Consider the following 21,439-nt stretch of genomic DNA (forward strand, 5'->3'; position numbering starts at 1 on the left):
GTTGTAGGGTGGCGCACGGAGGAGGAGGAGGAGGAGGAGGAGGAGGGGAGACGCCTGGTGGCACGGCCCCGGCTCATTTCCTGCCTGCAGCCTGTAGGCCCCTGGGTGTTCCAGCGATGACGACGGCAGGGCGGCCAGAGGGGCTGTTGTGCTGTGCTTTCAGCGGGTCCCCCTGACAACACTGAGAGATGTGCTGAGCTGAGCACCGGCGTGGACGCCAGCAGGCACACACCCACGCTCCCGTGCTCTCCATCACACACACACACACACACACACACACACACACACACACACACAGAGAATCTGTTTCACACACAGACGCATGAACTCATATACTCTCTATACAAACATTTCCACTCAAAACACACAGTCACACATGCACACTCATACACTTAAATATACAGTATATGTTAGAGCAAGTGTAGTTAAAAACAATTGTGCACGACACACACAGAGAGAGAGAGAGAGAGAGAGAGAGAGAGAGAGAGAGAGAGGAGAGAGAGAGAGAGAGAGAGAGAGAGAGAGAGACAGAAAAAGAGAGAAAGAGAAAGAGAGAGAGAGAGACAGAATGACAGAGGTGCAGAGCAGAATGTGTTTGTGTGCCAGAGAGGCAGTAAAACATGGCGCCTGTACGACTGCTGGGCAGGCCGGAGAGCTCTCTCTCAACCCCCCCCCCCTCTCCCTCGCTCCCCCCCTCGCTTTCCCTCTCCCTCTCTCTTACTCTCTGTCACTTTCCCTCCCCCTCTCTCGGTCACCTTTCCTTCCCCCACCCCACTCTCAAACTGCCCCACACCCAGTGGTCACCCTGCCAAACTCTGAGCTCCAGCCAGAGGGAGCAAGGCCCTTGGACTCCCCTAATCCTCTGCTGCTGCGCCCCAACCCAACACTCCACCCCCCCCCCCCCCCCCCCCACACACACACACCACCACCACCACCTCCCCCCCCACACACACACACCAACACCACCCCCCACTCACCCCCTTTACCACACTGTGGTTTAGGCGGCACATAAGACACTCATGTCCACAGACTCATCCTCCAGCAAACTCAAGCACATGGCATGAAAGACATTGCTCTTGTATGTTGTTTTGCTTTGGATAAAAGCTTCTTTTAAGCAAACATAAATAACATACACATGTTGTTGCCCAACTGTTGTGGTATTATATTTTTGTGAATTATACTTAATTTACTACTTAATCTGGCCAGCTCTTGGCAGTAGTCTTTTAAAAACTCCCCATAGTGGGTGCTGAGCATAGAGCACATTAAAGGCCTAAACTTTCATTTCCTTTGAGTGCTACGGTGACGTCCTTTCCTGCACTGTAGATCTATATGTGTAAGAGCATCTGCAGAATAACTTTGTGCAAAAGCGGAGATCTTTAGCTGCCCCTTACACACCCCCCCCCCCCCCCCCCTCCTTCTTCTCAAGCCCTGGCAACCTCTCCAAAGCAAATCTGGCCACTCCCAAATAATCAAAATCACAGGGAGGGAGGTGGAGGTGATGGATAAGATGGATTCATACATCTTCTTAACAAGGGGGTGGGGTGGAGGGAAGATGAGAAAATGCTCCGATGGCTCCACACGGAATCACAGTTCCAGCTGTACGACTGTCCTCCTGCTACAGCGAGTGTCAACCTTAGTGGGGGTGGATGGGCAGGACAATTAACCGACTGATTTACTAACAACTCTCCGGCTGCAGGCAATTTACCCCCCCCCCCGGAGATGGATGAATGCAAGAAGCGTATGGGTGTTGTGTGTGCTGTGTGAGGAGCAGTGACTGAGTCCAGACCCAGACGCAGTGTGATGTAAGGCTTCTAGAATCTCCCATTGTCAGCAGGGTTCTATCATTAAACCAGCAAACTTTACATGAGCAGCTCTGGTACCAGAGAACAATGATGCATTGTAGTGCACCTCCCCCCACCCGCCTCCAAAAAACAAAGGCAAACTGAAAGCTAAATAAACACACACAATGAATTCAATTATTATAGCTTGAGTTATGTGATTTTATAGAGGTGCTATACATGGTGTAATATATCCCCTGATGAGAATTAGACCCAGATGCATTGCTATTATATAAAAGCTTTGGAAATGTTCAATCTCTTCCAAATAATATCACCAAATGACCCCCTCCCAAAAAAAAAAAAATCCCTGCCTTCCTTCCCTGCACCTCAAAACCTCAACCCCCGGGGCCAACCGGCATGTCTTACCGACATTGAGGATGCTCTGGAAATTGCTTCAGCATTTCGTCACACTGATGATAATTAGGGTAAGAGTCTGAACTCCACCAACCCCGGACAAACCCCCTCCCCCTATGCACTAACCACTTCAGACATTGATACAGGCCTGTTATGGAGCACTGGACAACAGCCTGTGGGAGAACCCTTAATGACCACAAGTTTTCCTGATGAATTGCTTCTCCTCACGTACAAACATCCGTGCTTAAGACACAACTCCTCCGGTCTTACAAAACATCAGTTCCTTGGAATTAACCACCCATTAATTAGATGTATTAGATGGAATGATGACGGGGGAAACTTCAGCCTGGAGAAGTTCCAGGGAATGACAGGCTATCAGAAAATACCCACTTCACTGGTAAATGGGTGCCAAATTCAAACTAGAAATGCAATTCCAAGGAATTACCAGTGCATGAAAATGCTAAAGTTGTGATGTAAAATATCATGTATAGTTAAAACAGATAATACAGAGATGGTTACTACGGTGATGCTAGGATAGACATGGTGGTTGCATAGCTTAATAAAAGTTGATAGTTTAAAAGTAGACTGTTTAAAAGCTGAATGTAGATAGTTTAAAAGTTGTTGATAGACAGTAGATAGTTTAAAAGTTGTTGATAGTCAGCTAGTTTAATAGTTTAAAAGTAGACCGTTTAAAAGTTGAAGGTAAATAGTTTAAAAGTTGTTGACAGACTGGAAGTTTAATGAATGTTGATATTCAAATAGTTTAATAGCTGTGTATAGGTAGATATTTGACGATAACTGAAAGTTGGAATGGCTCTAATGTTTGCTAGCAGTTATGCTAAGATGTTTAACTATGCTAACCATGCTACTTAGCTAATGTTTTATAGCAGTGCTAGCAATGCTAACCATACTACTTAACTAACTTAGCTAACATTTTCTAGCAGTTTTGCTAAACATGCTAACTATGCTAACAATGTTAACTATGCTAACCATGCTACTTTGCTAACTTAACTAACGTTTTCTAGCAGTTTTGCTAAACATGCTAACTATGCTAGCAATGTCAACTATGTTAACCATGCTACTTTGCTAACTTAACTAACGTCTTCTAGCAGTTTTGTTAAACATGCTAACTATGCTAGCAATGCTAACATGCTAACTATGTTAACCATGTGACTTAGCTAACCTAGCTTATCATTTTTAATAGATATGCTAACAATACTAACACGCTAACTATGCTAACCATGTGACTTAGCTAACCTAGCTAATCATTTTTAGTTGTTATGTTAACTATGCTAACTAGCATGCTAACATGCTAACTATGCTAACCATGTGACTTAGCTAACCCAAAGTCCTTTTAGGCAAGTCCCTCCACTCGGCGGCCATATACCAACGATTTATGGGCACTCATCGGGCACAGTCTTTGGGTCGAACTGCGCGTGCGCAAGGCTTCACGACACCAATCTTGCTCCAGCGACGAGATCACAACACATGATTGTCTTCACAAAACACCATAAGATTGGCTCAATGTATTCACATCACACCACATGATTGGCTCAATGTATTCACGTAGACGTTTTGCCGAGGAAGGGGTGGGATATGTGTAGACAACGGCCATATTGGCGTGACAAACTAGCCCATGCATTTCTATGGAGTATTTTTTGAGTGCTGTGTCTCCACATTAGAAAGTCTCTGGCTAACCTAGCTAATCATTTTTAGCAGTTTTGCTAAAAATGCTAACAATGCTAACATGCTAACTAACTACAGTAGGTAGGAGTCATAGTTGATGACAAGTGTTGACATAGTTGATGACAAGTTAAAAGTTGTTGATAGACAGCTAGTTTAATAGATAGATAGTTTAAAGATAGTTTTAAAGTAGACCGTTTAAATGTTGAATGTAAAAAGTTCAGTAGTTTAATGGGTTACATTGTTTAACAGTGGATTATTGTAGTGAGGACTTTTATTTTGAAACAGTTTTGGGCAGAGGAAACAGTTGAATAGGATGTGTAGTCTTAATTGACCCAGATTGTATGCTTAAAGCCTGGAGGCTGCAGGTGGCCTGAACACCTGCCATAGGATTCTAATTGCTTAATGGCTGTATTATGATGTCATAATCGGCAATGTTAAGTCTATGGGGATTTTTAAAAAGTTTTAAAAAGTTTAAAAAGTATAAAAGTTTCAAAGTTGAAAAGACATAGCAGCTTGGTCCGTTTGAATACCTACGTTACAAAGTTTGAATGAAGTTTCTAAGTTAAACTGTTCAAGAGAAATTGCGTACGGAAAAAGTGGTAAGCGGAATAATAATAATAAGAAGTTGTTGTTGTTGCCTAGGAAGAATAGTACAGTGCATTTTCATGCACTGTAATTAGATTAGATTAGGAATGTGCTTGAGGATCACTGAAGAGTCAACAAGTCAAACATCAAGTGCGCTCAACACAAAACAAAACCACAAATTTCTCTGTAGACGTGGGTCAGGGTAACATTATAACATTGCACCATTTTCTGTGGAAAGGTCGCTCCTTACTGAAGATGCTTGGCGGAGGGCCGAGACCCGAGACCCGCACTGGAAAGAGTAGAACTGCACTGAGCTAGAACACACAGTCAGTCTCACAGCCTCTAGTGAGGCATCTAGCAGTGTTTCTTCGCACCACATTCCATGAGATTACCTGCATCCAACACAGGTGGATTTCAAGTGCGTGGTTTAGTGGGAGACCTGGGTGAGGTAACCCAGAGGGAATGGGAAAACCTCTTATTATCAGAGATCAACGGTTTCATTCTCCGAACAAAACAGAGCCAAAGAGATCTTTTAGAGGAGGTTTACCACTTTCTTTGAGTTGACTTAAAAGGAACAAAGTATTACACCAAGTTGCCACATCGCACCACACTGTTGTGTTTCTATGGTGTTCTCCCGCTGTCTCACCTTGGTGCTGGCCACTCCGATCTCCGGTCCAGCGTTGATATGGACGCCGCAGTCCGTCTCCCTGGAGATGGAACTGCCCACTGTGTTGGTGATGCCCACGGTCAAGGCGCCGCGCTCCTTACAGTACCTGAGGGCCATCAGGCTGTCTGCGGTCTCACCTGGTAGGAAAGTATGGCAAGGAGTCAGGCATGATTCACTATGGAGTGATACTAATGTGAGTACCAGTACTACTAATGCTATGGCATAGTAACTGCTGAGGAATAAATATTATTGGGCATTACTATGTAGCAATACATGCTGTGGAAAAACATACGGAGTAAAACGTTTATCATTGGAGCCTAACTGGTCTGTCTTCTGTTACCTGATTGGCTGATGAAGAAGCACACATCGTCTCTGAAAACAGGCGTGTTCCTGTCCAAAAAGTCACTAGCCAACTCCACCATGACAGGAAGTTCAGTCAGCTCCTCCAGCACCTGTCGAGTCTATGTGCAAAGACAGAAACATCCCATAATGCATCACTGCTGCGGAGCATAGCAAGGCAAACCTTTCACTGGCAGGGATCTCATATTACATACACAATATGAAACCATAAAGAGAGGCATGGTAAAGACTCAGCATTTCCCTATGCATCTGTGCATTCTATGCATACTGTCTGACTGTTAAACATGTTGGTGGCATTGTTTACATGTGACACTGTTGCAATTTTGACAAAAAAACAAAATGTTTGACAACAAATACTGAAGTGTTAACATGACTAAAGAGAAGTCAGTTTAAGTGCGTCAGTCTGTGGGATCGCATCATAAAACACATAGATATGCAAAACTTAAGATTATTGAATCCCTCATCAATTGGAGACATCAACTACAGCTCAATCATCAACCACATCTCAAACATCAAACTAACACAACTGACGGCAATGGATGACACATTCGACACTGGGTATGACGAGGGTGGTAAAAGCTTTCCAGATGACGTATGAATCTGTCAAGAGCCTGTCATCGTGCTCCATGGATAGAGGTCCAACTTCCATACGCCAAAAGCGGTTTTTGGGTCAGTCAGCTATTTGAGTTGGAAGGGGGTGGTGAGACTGAGGAGAGACAGAGAAGGGGGGGTACTTACAGCCACTCCAGCATGGTAGCTCGTCCCGCAGGCAATGAGGATGAGGCGTCTGCATCTCTGGACCTCTTTGATGTGGTCCTTCAGTCCACCCAGTGTTACTGATCAGGGGTGTGTATGGACACAGGCACATACGCGCGCACACACGCACGCACACACACAGACAAACACACAGACCCATACGCACACAGACACACACGCACACAGACCCACACGCACACAGACACACACGCACACAGACACACACGCACACAGACACACGCACACAGAGAGAGGGAGAGAAAAAAGAGATGTTTTTCCATGAGTTTAATGTTTAATGAGGCCAATCTTTAAGTCATCTGCTGAGAGCATATGAGATTGATGAGCACTCAAAGTGAAAGAGCTGTGTAGTCCAAGTTTATATACTCAAACATGTTATAAACCCATTCCATATGCTGCCCTTGCCAAGAGCACCTCATGGATTCTAGTTACGGCAGGCGAGTTTAAAACAATTACTGTGCTCAACTTCCCGGAGTCCAGCTTTCGCATGGACAAATTGCTCAATTGTATACACAGTTTATGCAGTGCCCGTACAGCCATGTTTATGCAGTGCCTGTACAGCCATAAAATCCAAGCTTACAGCTGACCTTGGGGACTAGTGTCTGGGTTAAGGCCAGTTGAGTATAATGTTGAATGGTAAGCTTGGACGGCTTGTGACAGGGGCATCAGCTGGAACATGTGCCTTTGCCTGGTTAGAACTCTGCAGTTTGGCAAATCCTTGCTTTCCTTCGTTTGTTCCTCTCACTAAAGTCTATCCAAAATTGACTTCATTCATTTTATGTGTAATATTTGCTGGCACAACAAGCTGTAAACTCTGGATGAGATTGAAATGAGTGTGTTGTGAAGGTCCACTACACCAGCGGTCCCCCAACCACCGGGCCGCAGGACATTCCTAACCGGGCCGTAGCCTACGACATGAGTTTAAAAAAATGCATGCAAACTAAACTAAATTCGCAATAATGTCACGTTTTTACATGGCTTAGGCCTATATGCAGTTGTTTGATTGCACGCATGTTTGCATTTTGCAAGGTCTATTTTCTTACGTCTGTCTGTCCCGCCTTCCCAACAACACTTTTACATATTGCCTTCAGTGCTGCGCAGCCTCAGGTCAGCTCACTTCACTTGATCAGTTCTTGGCGAACAGTAGTGTCACACGAAGTTAGCTAAACTGCTAGAATGAGCAACAAAAAACAAGCATCTTTAGCAGGTCACTGGCCAGAGTGTTTGAGTTGCGAGAGCCGCTGCAGAGATTTCTTACAGAAAAAAAGTCACCGTTAGCTGCACATTTTATGATGAGGACTGGGTGTCAAAACTCGCTTACCTGTGTGACATATTCGGGTTGCTTAATGACCTCAACCTGTCACTCCAGGGGAGAATGACGACTGTCTTTAAACTGGCAGATAAAGTCACTGCATTTAAAGCCAAGCTTGATTTGTGGGGACGGGGTGTATTTGATATGTTCCAAACAGTAGTGGGGGTTTTGGGAGAGACTGAGGCAGGGCCCTTTCTCTCGCAGCTGGTGCACGATCACCTTGTTGCGCTTTCAAATGAGTTTGAGCGTTACTTCACATCCTCCAAACAAAGATCCACGGCAAACCAATGAGTGGGGTCCGCAACCCATTTGTCAATATCCCGAATAGTCCTAACTTGTCAGCGCAGGAGGAAGAGCAGTTGATCGAAATTGCAAATGACGGTGGTCTTAAGAGTGTGTATAAGGAAACCTCTCTGGCGGGTTTTTGGATCAAAAACAAAGCAGAATATCCCGAGATAGCCGTAAAAGCGCTGAAAACGTTTCCCACCACGTATCTATGCGAGGCCGGGTTTTCGGCAATGACTGCAACTAAGACCAAATTGCGCAATCGACTGGACATTTCAAACACACTGAGGGTGTCACTGTCTTCCATCACCCCCAGATGGAAGCTTCTTGTTGCAGGGAAACAAGCAGGGCTCCCACTGATTATATTCGTAATGCACGTTTAGTTCCCATGTTTTGTTCCCATATTTTGTTAAGCATGTTCACACTTATAAATGTAGCTTCAAGTTGTTCAATATTCATAGTTCATATTGTTCAATTTTCACTTCTTCAAGTTCACGTTTTTCACAAGAGATTGTTACCTTCACTGTTCATACATAACTGGAGCTAGTTCTTTTCAAGTAATGCATGCACAACACATATGGAACATGGAACCCTCGAACCCCCGCCCCGCCGCCCAGCCCCAATCCCCCCCCCCCCCCCGCCGCCACTGCCGCCGCCGGTCCGTGAGAAAAAAATAGGAATCAAACCGGTCCATGGTACATAAAAGGTTGGGGACCCCTGCACTACACACAGCTCTAAGTGATGTTATCCACACAACTTTCATTCATCCATCTTACCCGTATTGTCATCAAAGTTCACTCTTCCTCTCATGGTGTTAACCACTGACTCGGGCTGCTCAAAGATCTCCTTCTGCATGAAGGAGCTGTAGTTACCTGTGGAGTGGGTAAACAATGGGTTGGACAATTGAACACAAAGGATCATGACCAGTGATGTCAAACTAATGTTATACATAAAACATAGATAATTAACCATCACATTTCACATTCGTGCCATTGATTCACTAGTCTGTGAAGGATCTCATTTCAGTCTGAATGTCCCACTCTGAATCTGAACCAATTAAAAGCCAAAAACAAGTGTTCTGTTTCTTCAACTACTTCAGCCAATGGGAACCCAATCATTGGTGCTCTTCCAAATGTGCACCAGCAATAAACAAATGCAATGCACTGCTTCTTCCAAACTACGGCATTTATTTGCTTTGCTTTCAAGGTTGCACTTGATGACCCTGTATAAGAGATTTGTTTGCATAAAAACTTGATACAATCCATTTCTGAGATTTGTGCAGGAGACATGTTAGATGCCAACCCGAGGAATGGCCGAGCCAAAAGGCATCTTAAAACGCTGCACACTTAACAAAAACAAAATCAGGGAGCAGAGTAGGGAGTGGGACACATTTCAAAAACACAAGCCTCTTCATGGCAGGCCACCGCTGGTAGCTTGAAGGCTTGCGTCACGCTTACATGCTAAACGGCAGCGGAGGAGCGTGATGAGGACTCTCGTTTGTTTGTCAGTTCGCTGAGAGAGAGAGAGAGAGAGCACACACATGCGAGAGAGAAAGCAAGTCGTGGGATAGAACTGTTGCACAGTGTTAAGTAACAGCAATTTAGGTCAGGAAAATTGGGTTATTTCTCAATTGGTCTCATAATAGCAGTTGGAAGAAGGGGGGGGGGGGGGGGGGGGGCGCAAAAGCAAAGCAAGGCAAAGGAAGCTCAATCTGTTGTAGTGTACTGCCCTCTTGTGGTGGTTCATGCATAACGTCCCTTTGAGGTTTGAGCTGTTATAAACTCGATTATTATGATTTCGACATCCCTGCCAAAGCAGGAAATTTGAGAGAACTCCAAATCCTATTAAATGCCAACTATTCACGCTCGGTTTTAAAAAGAAAGACAGACAGTGTGTGCCTATGGGAGAGTCGAAGACAAACAGCAAGGAGTCAAACCGTGTCGGTCAGGCACACACTTCTTTCTGCTGACAGAGTGAGAGAGTAGCCGGTCATGTGGTTCACCAGGAGGCCAGGGAGTCTGAGAGGATGGCTTTGATGCTCATGGGTATCCTGGGGGCACAACAGGAACCAGGACTCTGCCCCCCCCCCCCCCCCCCCCCCCCCCCCCCACCCCATCTTAACCCGATCTCCTCACCACCCACCCTATCCCTAAACACCTCCCCAACCGCGTTCCATCAAAGCCTACCACCCCAATACAATTAAAGTGGTTGTGGCAGCCATGTGTCAACGGTGCTTGACAAGACTACCGGTAACTCTAGGCTTAATGACAGGGTAGGGTAATTACCGGGTAGACGGCTAAGGGGTCTCTGAAAACATAGCAATAGAGCCTTAAGACCCTTTGGTGATGGTGATTGTGTGTGTGTCTGTGAGAGAGAGATAAGAGAGAAAGATAATGAGAGAGAGAGAGAGGGTAAGAGTGTGTGTGTGTGTGTGTGTGTGTGTGTCTGTAAGTGAGAGATAAGAGAGAAAGATAGAGATAGAGAGAAAGAGAGAGAGAGAGAGAGAGAGAGAGAGAGAGAGAGAGAGAGAGAGAGAGAGAGAGAGAGAGAGAGAGAGAGTAAGAGTGTGTGTGTGTGTGTGTGTGTGTGTGTGTGCCTGTGTGTATAATGCTGTAACAATAACTAAAATCAAACCAAATTAGACATCAACCAAATTCTTTCCATATTCCAACCTCCTAAGATTTCATTCTTCTGTTCCACATTGTTAAACTTACTGATGGAGATATAAACTCCACAATGACTTATGGCATGACATGAGATTACCAATTGCAACATCTGTAACCTTGAGAGTGTTGTTGCCACTTTTTTGTGCTACAGTCCTTGCTTTTAAGAGGTACAAATAAATCACACCTCTCATAGAACCTGTGTGCTAGTCACCGCAAATTCAAGGTCTGAGAGATAAAGTTGAAATACTATGGGAAAGGGCAGTGAAAGGATGATATGCTCACACGACCCTGACCTAAAAAATTGAAAAAAAGTTGCTGTTGCTGTTTGGTCTTCTACGAGATGATTTCTCAGAACTTTTAAAGAGCCTATAGATGGGAATGAAGCATCTGGCCTTGGCATTATCAGCCCAGTGTACGCCCTGTTCCTGGGGGCAGCACAGCACCCTGTGTGTCTACCCGGAAGAGCAGAGCCCGGATCTTAAGACTGATGGAACAGCCTTGTACATTACATTACATTACATTACATTACATTACATTACATTGCAGTATATTATTGATTTTTTAGCAGATGCTCTTATCTAGAGCGACTTACAGTGCAGTAACTAGAGGGAGAGTACCCTGGGAGCAGCTTGGGTTTAAGTGTCTTGCTCAGGGGCACAATGGTGATGGTGGTAGCTCCTAGGATTGAGGACCCTCTGGTTCTATTTCGTTTCTCCTGACCGCCAGAGGCGGTGCTTTCAGCACATGGATATTCATCACACGAACGTGCAGGTCGAGTATTAGTAACAACAAAGTCACCTGTGACCTGGGTGACGTTATCGATGTGCACCAGCACAAAAGAGAGGTTGACCCAGGAAGTGACCTCTTGAATCTTCTCGCGATTGAAGCAGGATTGCAGTTGGACTAACACGCTGAAGTTTCACTACCCACAGAGGTTGGAGCTGTGACCAACTGGTTCACCCTCCTAGAGACTACATTAGTCTACGTTATAATTCTTCAAACCGGTAAAGTCATTCATTGATACTTTGCTTCGCGTCTGAGTGGCCTCGCTCGGGGAGCGTTGAGTTCTACGAGGCGGTGGTTCTCGCCGCGGACTCGCGGGCGGATGTTTTCAATGGCTAGCTCTCCGGTTCATCTAAGGTAAGTTATACGTTTATTACGACTTGTTGGTGATTTACCCGTGTCAACGGGTGTCGCCGGACGGTGTTTCTCGCCGTAGACATTGTTTTTTTTTTTTCTCAGTTGCCTGTTACAGGCGAGTCATGGCAAAGTGCGCCATTGAAATTAAGTTGTGTGTATGTATGTTTCATATTGGCAGCGTGATATTCGCTCCGGAGAGGAGACAAAGCCAACATAATTTATAGATTGTTTAAGTTAAACACCTTTGCAGAAATTGTTATTGTTTACAGCTGTATTAAGCTAGCTCTAGCTTCCAAGACGAAGCCTAGGCAGCAGTACGGCAGTCTAGTCTGGCAGAGCCAGGGTGCACTCGCCGGTGGCTACAGCATTATCTATTGATCAGCCTGGTGTTCTCCCGCCTAGCACTTTCAGTCAGCGGGGATTGCCTGCAGTGGCATCCTGGAGGCAGTGGGGTCACTCTATGGCTGAATCCCTCCTTCCTTCCGAAGACCCTCCCTTCCACATTTGTCAACCAGCCTCTTAGCCTGGCAGCTTTCGAGACAGCTCAGGATGGAGGGTCAGACTTGAGTGCAGAGCTTTTATGTCCAGTGCGCGCCCTCAGGAGGTACGTCACAAGTACAGAGGGATTCCGCCAGTGTGATGCCCTGTTTGTCTGCCATACAGGGCCAAAGAGGGGTCAGGCACTCTCCAAGCAGAGATTGTCTACGTTATAGACAGTACATACAGTAGACACCACATACATCTGCTCTCAGGGCCAAGAGACGATGAACATGCAAGAGATTAGGTTCAGAGTAGCCTAAAAAAACTTTCTGTCAAACACCAATTCTGTCATTTCAGTAATGACCCAGTCAGACCCTTAGTTTCAGTTTCAGTTTTTTCTGTTACCCCAGTTGAAAAAATTCAAATAAAAAGTAAAATAAGGCTCATAAGATGTAGACTGTATCCTTCATGCGTATTTTGAGAGTGTCTAAGAAAACCCAAACAGCCTGGTCTCACTGAAATATCTAACCAAACATTTGGGACTTAGAACAATAACTCAAACCTACTTCATGGCTGAAAGCAGGAGGTCTGCTGAGATGGAGAGCTTTTGAACTAACCAGCAGTTTCACCTCAATGTTTTAGAGACGTAACTGTGTGTGTGTGTGTAAGTATGTGTGTGTTTGAGTATAGGTGAGTGAAAATGAGTGTGCCTGGGAGTGTTTGAGTCTTTGTGAGCTTGAGTGTGTATGTATGTATGTATGTGTGTATGTGTGTATGTGTGTATGTGTGTGTGTGTGTGTGTGATGTGTGTGTGTGTATATGTTTGTTATGTGTATGTGTGTGTGTGTGTGTGTGTGTGTGTGATATGTGTGTGTGTGTATATGTTTGTGTGTGTGTGTGTGTGTGTTATGTGTATGTGTTAAGTGTGTGTGTGTGTATGTGTTAAGTGTGTGTGTGTGTGTGTGTGTGTTATGTGTATGTGTTAAGTGTGTGTGTGTGTATGTGTTAAGTGTGTGTGTGTGTGTGTGTGTGTGTACAGATGAATGCCCACCCTTCATGATCTGCTGCAGCTCCATCTGCAGGGTCTGGATGGCGCGTGCTGGGTGGTCTCCAGCCGTGCGCTTGATCCTGTGGATGGACAGGCGTCCCTCCGACACGGCCGCAACGTCATCGTCCTCCAGGAAGATCACGCGGTTGGTGTGCTCAATCACCGCACTGCAACGACAGCAGAACGACAACAAAATGAACACTTGGGTCAGTTTCTCAGGAGACATTTCGAGTCTGGACTGGTCCGAGTCTGGACGACGTGCGCTTTATGACCTAACTGCCTGCTAACATCTGCAAAAAACATCTGGAACATGATTTACAAACTGGCAGACAAGTGTCCAGACGAGTGTAAACACTGCCCACCTGGCATCAGAGGCGAAGTAGTACTCCACGGCCTTCTCCTCCACGGGGAACAGGCAGGTGTCTTGGTCCAGCCTGGGCAGGCTGGTGCAGCCCTTCTTGTCCTTGCCAGCTGAAAAAAAAAACAAAAAAAAAACCCACCAGTTGTGTCAGTGGAGGTTCTGCTCACCGACGCATTACAAATGCTTTTGTGTGAGAAAGAAGCAGAGGGGCATGGGGAAGAAGAAACCACAAGCAGACAGACAGAGAAGAGAGAGAGAGAGAGAGAGAGGCAGGAAGAGAGAGAGGAGACAGGAAGAGAGAGAGAGATATGCAGGAAGAGAGAGAGAGAGACAGGAAGAGAGAGAGAGAGAGAGATATGACAGTGGACCTACTCGAGCGATACAGGATGGGAATGTGGTCAGTGGAGAGTTTGTGGTCACTCCGCACTCCGATCAGCAAGGGCCCTCCCCTCCTGGATGCGCACACACACACACACACACACACACACACACACACACACACACACACACCGAGAGAGAGAGTGAGGAGAACATCAACGAAATGGCAGTCGACAGGAAGACAGAATCAAAACCCCTTTGACAGGAGTTAACTTGCTGAACAGACAGGAAAAAGCTGTTACACATGCTTGCTAAGCCAGCATCACTGCAAACTTGCTGTTTTGGCCATAACAACTCCTCTCCCTATCTACTTCCACTCTTGATCTCGGTTTTCAAACGGCCACATCAACGTGCAACCGGAGTGAAGGTGGGCAGAGAGAGGCCATACCGGGTGCTTACTGCCTCTCCAGGGTAGTGCACGCTTTTGAAGACCAGGGCGAAAGCTCCTTCCTGACAAACAAACAAACAAACAAACAAACAGATCAGTACAAGTGAGAGTTCTCAGAGAATCTCTGACTGTTGTGACTGACGACCTCTCACATGGCGACCCCCCGGCAGACTCTCACCAGCTGCTGGGTGACCTGCTCCACCAGCGTGGTGAAGCTGATGTCATCGCTCTCACGGTTGTCGTACATGTACTTCACCAGCTTGGCGATGGTCTCGGTGTCCGTTTCCGACTCAAATTCATACCCTTTGCTCTCCTGAAAAAATAAAAACAAAAACACAGAGACATTGAACACACTTACTGACTTCAAAACTGTGTTCTTTTAATGTTGCATGGCATCCATTCCTACATCTGGGCATCTATAGCTACCAGTCCTTACCAAAAACTTTTTCAGGTCCTTGTAGTTGGTGATGATTCCGTTGTGAATGACAATGAATTCTGTTAGGTGAAGAGGATCATAGTCATAGGGAGTGACAACAAACAAACATCTACAAAATAGCAAACAGCAAAATTCCACACAAACCAATACCATTATTACCTTAATACCATTGTTACCTGTGTTTATATTGCCATCATGCCACATCAGTGTAAAATGTAGCTCAAATGAAATAATACTAATAATAGCATTCTCAAAACTATAAGCAGGGAGTCCCAAAAGTATATTTTGAACTCTGAACTTTGCATACACAGCTCAAGTTGTGAACAAGCAATATCCTACAAATAATTTAAAGTTCTCAAACTATGAGTTTTATGAAGTGGTGGCAGAAACATCTGAAATGACCACCATTCTAACTTTCACTCACCTGATGAGAACTTTGTGAACTCTGTATGAACATTTGAACGAGTGAATAAAAAAATATAAATAATTATACCAGAAAGTTCCAGAATTATGACTTGAATAGAAGTTAGTTAGTTATTAACAATTAATTGATAAATTTGATAAATTTTTAGAATATTTTGAGCACTGATGCAGTCAGCAGAGGCCTCTTACATTGTTTGCAGGTAGGCCTACTATACATTTCATTCTGTTTTCGATGGCAAACGCGAAACAGCGCCAAAACAACCACCAGTGGACAAAAAGAGTATTACATGTGTACTGTTAAGACCCGCCATAGAGAATGAATGGGGGAAATCGGAGGTTATAGTTTGACGATGTCGTACTCCCGTGCGGGCCGGATCCTATATACCACGGACATGTTTTGGGGGGCCACCTAAAATGAGGTGGCGGGCCGTATCCGGCCCGTGGGCCGTAGTTTGGGGACCACTGGTTTACCTTAACATAACGTTTCCAGAATCATTTTGATGGCACCTAACCTCAAAACATGACGAACGGCACTTCAGCTATTGTCTGAGCGGCCCTCTGTAGACAATTACCAACCTAGCAACTTTCTAGTTTCGGGTAGGAAACTGATGGAAACTGGAACTGAGTTCCATCTCCTCCACGGGCCGGGCCGGGCCGGGCCGGGCCGAGCGGAGTGGGTGATAGGCCGAGTCACGCTTGCAAGAGGGCACGTCCTTGCAAGAGTGCCGAATATGTCGGTGATAGTGACACAGACGTTACCGACCAAGAGGAGGAAGAATTATGGAGACCGACAGCAGTAGAAAGGTGGTTTTGTCAACAGAAAAACTATATTTATCTTACACAAGTCCTTTGACCCAGAAGAGTGACAGGCTCAAACAGCGCATATTTCATAAAATAAGCTATATATCCATTTCTAGAAAAAAACAGGGATTTTGATGAAAACTAGCCACTGTTTAGCTTGGGATTTCTCAGGAATAGAGGCATGTAGAAATAAACGGTTTGTACACACTGAGAGCTTAAATTCTCACCTTTCAAACGAGCCTTAGCATGTGTCCATAGCTATAACATAGAATATGCTGTGGCTCTACAATAATCGTCAACAATGATCAAGATTGCTGACACTCTGGGCCAAAGCTTCCGAAAACAGCGCAGCATTCAAAGAGGTAATACTTGCAAATACAGGGGGCACCTGCAGTTAACCCGGAAGCACATGCTTTTTGATGCTGCTGTTTTTAAATACAATAAAAAAAACCTTTCGGTATGCCACAAAGCAGGACATGCAAGTGTATGTCGAAAACTGGTTTCACCTGCTTTTGTAACAAGTTCTAATTCTTTTAACATTGTCCAAGTACTGTAGTGTGAAGCTTTTGTTTCAAGCAACCTTTTGTTCAGGAACAGTATGTAAGATTGTGGCCAAAACTGGTACTGCAATCACTTTCAAGTTACTGTAAAGCGGTGTATAGGGCAGACATAGGGCAGTGTAGCAAGTGTACCGAGCATCTTGAATTTCCCCTTGGGGATCAATAAAGTATCTATCTATCTATCTATAAAAGGAAAGCGATTTTGGAGAGTCTGTTAAGTACAACATGGACTAGCATCACCAAATGTTGACAAAAGACTTGATGATTCCTGTTCCAATATGTCAGCATTAGAGTATGTAAAACTGATGTCATGTCAGAATCTATGCCCGTTTCATGGTAAAAAAAATAAATAAAAAAGCATCAAGGGAAAAAAATCCTTTATAACCCTCTGACAGACTGAGAGACAGATGGACAGACTGACCGTTCTTCTTGTCTGATCTGTGTGGGTGGCTGTTGACAGGGTTGGGTTCTCCATGGGTGGCCCAGCGAGTGTGGGCAATGCCAAGGTGAACGTCAAACTCCACATCCAGGTCAATGTCCTGCTGTTCTGCAGATGACAAATAATGTGGTTCAGGTTAGTTTGTGTGTGAGAGAACACTAACAGAGGCCATTAGTGGAACAATGAGGACTCACACGAAAGAGGACGTCAAAGAGTTCCTTGTTTACTTAGGATAGACAGTAAAGTGAAGCAATACGTGTCACTGGGAGTGTGTCTATAGCGTCTATGCAAACCACCTTTAGCTCAGAGAAAAACTGACAACTTGCTTAAGAGGGGATCAAAATGGCTCCACGTTCATAAATCTTCAAACTTCAAACAATTTACTTCACATATTTGCTCTTACTGTGAATCTCTTCATCCAGTGCCTTGACTTTGCCCCTCTGTTTGATCAGCTGAATAGACCTGGCGTTCGTTTCCCAGTCCTTGCTGTTCCCTCCATCGATGCCCACGCCTGCAAAAGAGGAGAAGCAGCAGAGGAATCAGCCAAACGGCACCTCTACAGTGCCTCAGTCTAGCAGGGCTGGAGGAGTGATCCAGGGACACTTGGCCATCACGTTGTTTTGGCCAAAAGTGCTCAATCCAGTTCCAGTATTGCCCCTCTTCAAGAATGAACACCCTATCTCTGCTCCAACCAAACACACCTGTCTCAAAGCAGCGGTGTCCAGCTACATCAAAGTGCCACTGACGAGCTTTGACTTCAGGAATGCAGAGAGTTGGTAAGTGACATGCAGGAAGCAGGCTTGACAACCGTTAGATCAGTACAATCCATCAATCGAGCTCAGTCAGGTCATGTGCTTGGACCTGGTGACAATCATGTTCAGTCTATTGAACATGATTCAACTCATGTAAGAAGTCTTATAATTGTTAAGTTAAAGTCGCAATGCAGCTCAATTTCAGTACACCACACCAACAATGCACTAGACTATTACTACACTATAGCATTATACAATTGTATTTTCGTTATTTGTATGTGTTTTTTTTTGTCTGTATAAGCTACTTCTGCCTTAATTTCTAAATATTCTTTGAGATCAATGCGGTATCTGTCCATCTAACTACACTGTTCTCATTGGTAGCTGGGGTAGGACTTGATGGCTGCATCACCGCAGGCCAGAGCAAGGCCCAGTCTGGCGGGGTCATGAGGTCATGATGAAAGAGAGGCTCCACGCTCCGTTCACGCACCTGCGGAGTCGTAGCCGCGGTACTCCAGTCGCTGCAGCCCCTTCAGGAGGATCTCCAGGATCTCCCGCCGTGTGCGGGGCACGTGGTAGTTCAGGTAGGCAAAGATTCCTGAAACACACACACGACTAATGAGTAAATCACTAATATAATCATTAAAATCTTTAATATTTTGATATTTTACATAAAAACCAACATATGACTTCCCCTTATAAATTTTGCAGTAAAGCAAACATTACAAATTTGCTAAGATAATTAAGATAATAAGACGCATTACAAGTAGCCCTCTAAGTTTACTTGGCTGTTTGAGAGCAAGGCTAGGGCAAGGTAATAACCACTGAGGGAATGCAGTGCTGAATACCAGGTGTGCCTTACAGCTGTTATGCCTTTCATTAAAGTCTTTTAAATGACAGAAATGACATGACCAGTTTTTTTAAGATGGCTCAAAGAACAACCAGAAGAAAAGAAATCTTGATGTCAGTAAAAACGGGCCATTCTGCTTCCCATTCACCATTTTTTATGTCCCCATTTTGACTACTGAAACATCTACCATCATGATTCATTCATGCTCAAATTCAATTAGTCAAAGGGGTGTCTGACCACACAGGAGAGAATGAGTAATATGAACAATACACATTCAGTTTCCCATAGAGGAGTAAAGCAGAGGCCGGTATAGTAGAAAGAACATCACGTAAGAATGCTGTGTGACTCTGTAAAGGGTCAATCTGTTTTTCCCTGACCACCGACACGATAGCATATCAGGTTCCAGGCTCACAGCTTTCAAGGGAGACGCCTAAGCTCAGATTGTGACTCAGTCAGTCTGTCTGTGCCATACCCCACACCACACTTAGAGACACGTCTCACATCTCTGTAAGAGGGTAGTGGAACTGGCATATCAAAACACACAGGCACACTCTCTTTCTCTCTCTCACACACACACACAGACAACAAACCAAGAGTTGTTTATGCCTAGAGCTGTGAGACCTGAATAAGTTCTTTATGCTATGCAAAGAGAGAGAGAGAGTGTGTGTGTGTGTGTGTGTGTGATTTTGGGGGGGGGGGGGGGGTGCCCTACCATTCCTGACTGGGCAGTCTGACTAGACCTGTGAGACAAATATAGTTTTACATCTGAAAAGAGTTTGTCACAATCAGATCGGGTGTGACTTTCAAAACACAAATACGAGAGGAAGTGTGGAAACTCTTCTCCCATCACTGCAATTATTTGGAAATGCTGACAAGGCAGCATACGTGTGCATGCCTCTGACTGTGAAAATGCATGCATGCATGCATGTAGGCCTATGTGAGTGGTGGGGTCTATTTTCAGTTTCATAACTAGCCTACAATATCAGTAAAAGAAAATTTCCAGTGGGACATCTGGACAACTCCCACTGAGAGGTATGTGTTGTTTAGAAGTGACCAGACTCAGTTCCTGTGACAGCAACAACTACCCAACCCAGCATTTTCTTCAGAGCCTTATTGAGGCCATAGGCCTATTGAGAAATAATAGATGGGGCTGGGGGTGGGTTGTTTATGACTATCAATACTATACTGTGGTCTTGCAATAAGGTGCTACGAGGAGGTGAATATGACGAGTGGTGCTCCTTGCTGATACAACAGAGACCTCTTTCAGAGCAGCTGGGCACAGGGAGCCTGGGAAGAGTTGGAGGTTGGGGAGGGGGGAGGTGGGCTGCTACATGCTGATCCAAGCAATGTGGGTGTGAACAAGCCTCAGCTTTGTTGGGGAAGATGGCTTGAAAATTGACAAGAGAAGGGGGGGTTATCACTGGTCTAAGTAAACATAGACTTAGCCAGCCAAGGGGAAGACATATCAGACATGATAACATATCAGTTTTCTGGCTTCTATCTCTGAGTGACAATGAGGAAAGGCAGCATTGCAGGTTATCAGGCAATCACTTTTCCTAATGCAAGTGAGTGTAGCCTATCAGTTTTGACTAAAAGTTTACAAGATTGGCACTGGTGGCCTTAGCAGTTGCTAAGGCTGACTGATGTATGTGCCGAACGGAAACTGAAGCGAGGATAATTAATCTACAGCCTGGGCCGGCCATGGCAGAATAAAACTTCCAAAGACGATTAATAGAATCATGAAATCCAAAACATCGTCCGGTGAGGTTCAGCACGCATTTCCCACAAGCCAGTTTACTGTTGCACTTTATTTTGAGTTGTCCACATACGTCAGAATGTCAATATAACGTTACATAACGTCATTGTTTTCTAACTAGATAGCAAATAAATCATAAGCATGCCGCTGGGACGCCATGTCTTCGTGGTCATCACCATTTGAAAATGTGTAGGGACAACTTGCCACAGTTGATGCATTCATGCACGCAGCCTTTCACAACAGATCAGGAGCAAGCGGTAGCGATGGTGGATGGTGATGAAGCAGAAGTCAGTATGATAGGCCTACCTATCGTTAGCGCAATGAGGCACATTTACACTACGGTTAACAACTTAACAGTTATGTACCAATACCCCAGGACATGGACATAGTTAGTGCAAGAAATGTCCGTACGATATTGCTAACTAGCCAGGAGGCGACCACTGTTATGAGGAGAGGGTAACGTTAAATTAACAGTGTTCACATTTGCTAACTACTCCATCTATGATCAAAATAGATGAGCTCAGAAAACAAACAGAATGAAGACGTTTATACCCAGGAAATGTGCTTTGAATGAGTTGAACATAATGACAATCCTGTACAGGTTCATATACCAATGGCTGTATGCTACTTAGCTCAGCACAAGCCAATATGACAGAGATCCCCGTCAAATCGATGAGATAGCTAACAAGCTATCCATTACCAGTAACGTTTACCGTGGAAAACTTATTTTCCAAACGTTGTCTCTACTGTGTGTTTACTTGTTTAAAACAGCATCTTGAATGACATCCCACTGACATATTCGTAAGAATTGTGGTTTAAAGGTAAGCCGTTACTTACCACACATGTCTTCAGGTCTGCTTCCAGCAACTTAGCCACAGATAGTCTACCGTAGTTCCTCCTCGAAAAGACTGTCACAGGCGGCGACCCGCCTCCCTTCGAATTCTATGAAATGGGAGCCAAGTCCCACCTCATACTTATTTTACGATTGGCTCTGCGGTTGTCATTCTTAGCTCTACCAGAGAATGTCTCTACCTGCACACGAAGATAGTTCAGACGTGGCAGCAGGATGCATGTCCGCAATTACAGTTATGACAAGCCTACGT

General features: G+C 44.9%; 2 protein-coding genes across 2 annotated transcripts in view; one reads left to right on the forward strand and one right to left on the reverse strand.

The window, feature by feature from the left end:
- Window positions 1–21,313, reverse strand: part of gfpt1 (glutamine--fructose-6-phosphate transaminase 1) — a 42,077-nt gene extending 20,764 nt beyond the window's left edge. The window contains exons 1-14 of the mRNA XM_042099808.1: window positions 21,174–21,313; window positions 18,221–18,328; window positions 17,385–17,492; window positions 16,964–17,089; window positions 14,759–14,817; window positions 14,501–14,635; window positions 14,323–14,384; window positions 13,929–14,008; window positions 13,558–13,666; window positions 13,199–13,362; window positions 8,638–8,733; window positions 6,229–6,326; window positions 5,471–5,591; window positions 5,110–5,267 (exon numbers count right to left, since the gene is read on the reverse strand). Coding sequence (XP_041955742.1) covers window positions 5,110–5,267; window positions 5,471–5,591; window positions 6,229–6,326; window positions 8,638–8,733; window positions 13,199–13,362; window positions 13,558–13,666; window positions 13,929–14,008; window positions 14,323–14,384; window positions 14,501–14,635; window positions 14,759–14,817; window positions 16,964–17,089; window positions 17,385–17,492; window positions 18,221–18,328; window positions 21,174–21,180 — 1,431 coding nt within the window. The 5' untranslated portion in view covers window positions 21,181–21,313. The remainder of the gene's footprint in view (window positions 1–5,109; window positions 5,268–5,470; window positions 5,592–6,228; window positions 6,327–8,637; window positions 8,734–13,198; window positions 13,363–13,557; window positions 13,667–13,928; window positions 14,009–14,322; window positions 14,385–14,500; window positions 14,636–14,758; window positions 14,818–16,963; window positions 17,090–17,384; window positions 17,493–18,220; window positions 18,329–21,173) is intronic.
- Window positions 1–21,439, forward strand: part of LOC121714755 (oxysterol-binding protein 2-like) — a 765,489-nt gene that overhangs the window by 483,438 nt on the left and 260,612 nt on the right. The window lies entirely within an intron of this gene.

This window comes from Alosa sapidissima, chromosome 8, assembly GCF_018492685.1.
Source record: "Alosa sapidissima isolate fAloSap1 chromosome 8, fAloSap1.pri, whole genome shotgun sequence".
In the NCBI taxonomy this organism is placed as follows: Eukaryota; Metazoa; Chordata; class Actinopteri; order Clupeiformes; family Clupeidae; genus Alosa; species Alosa sapidissima.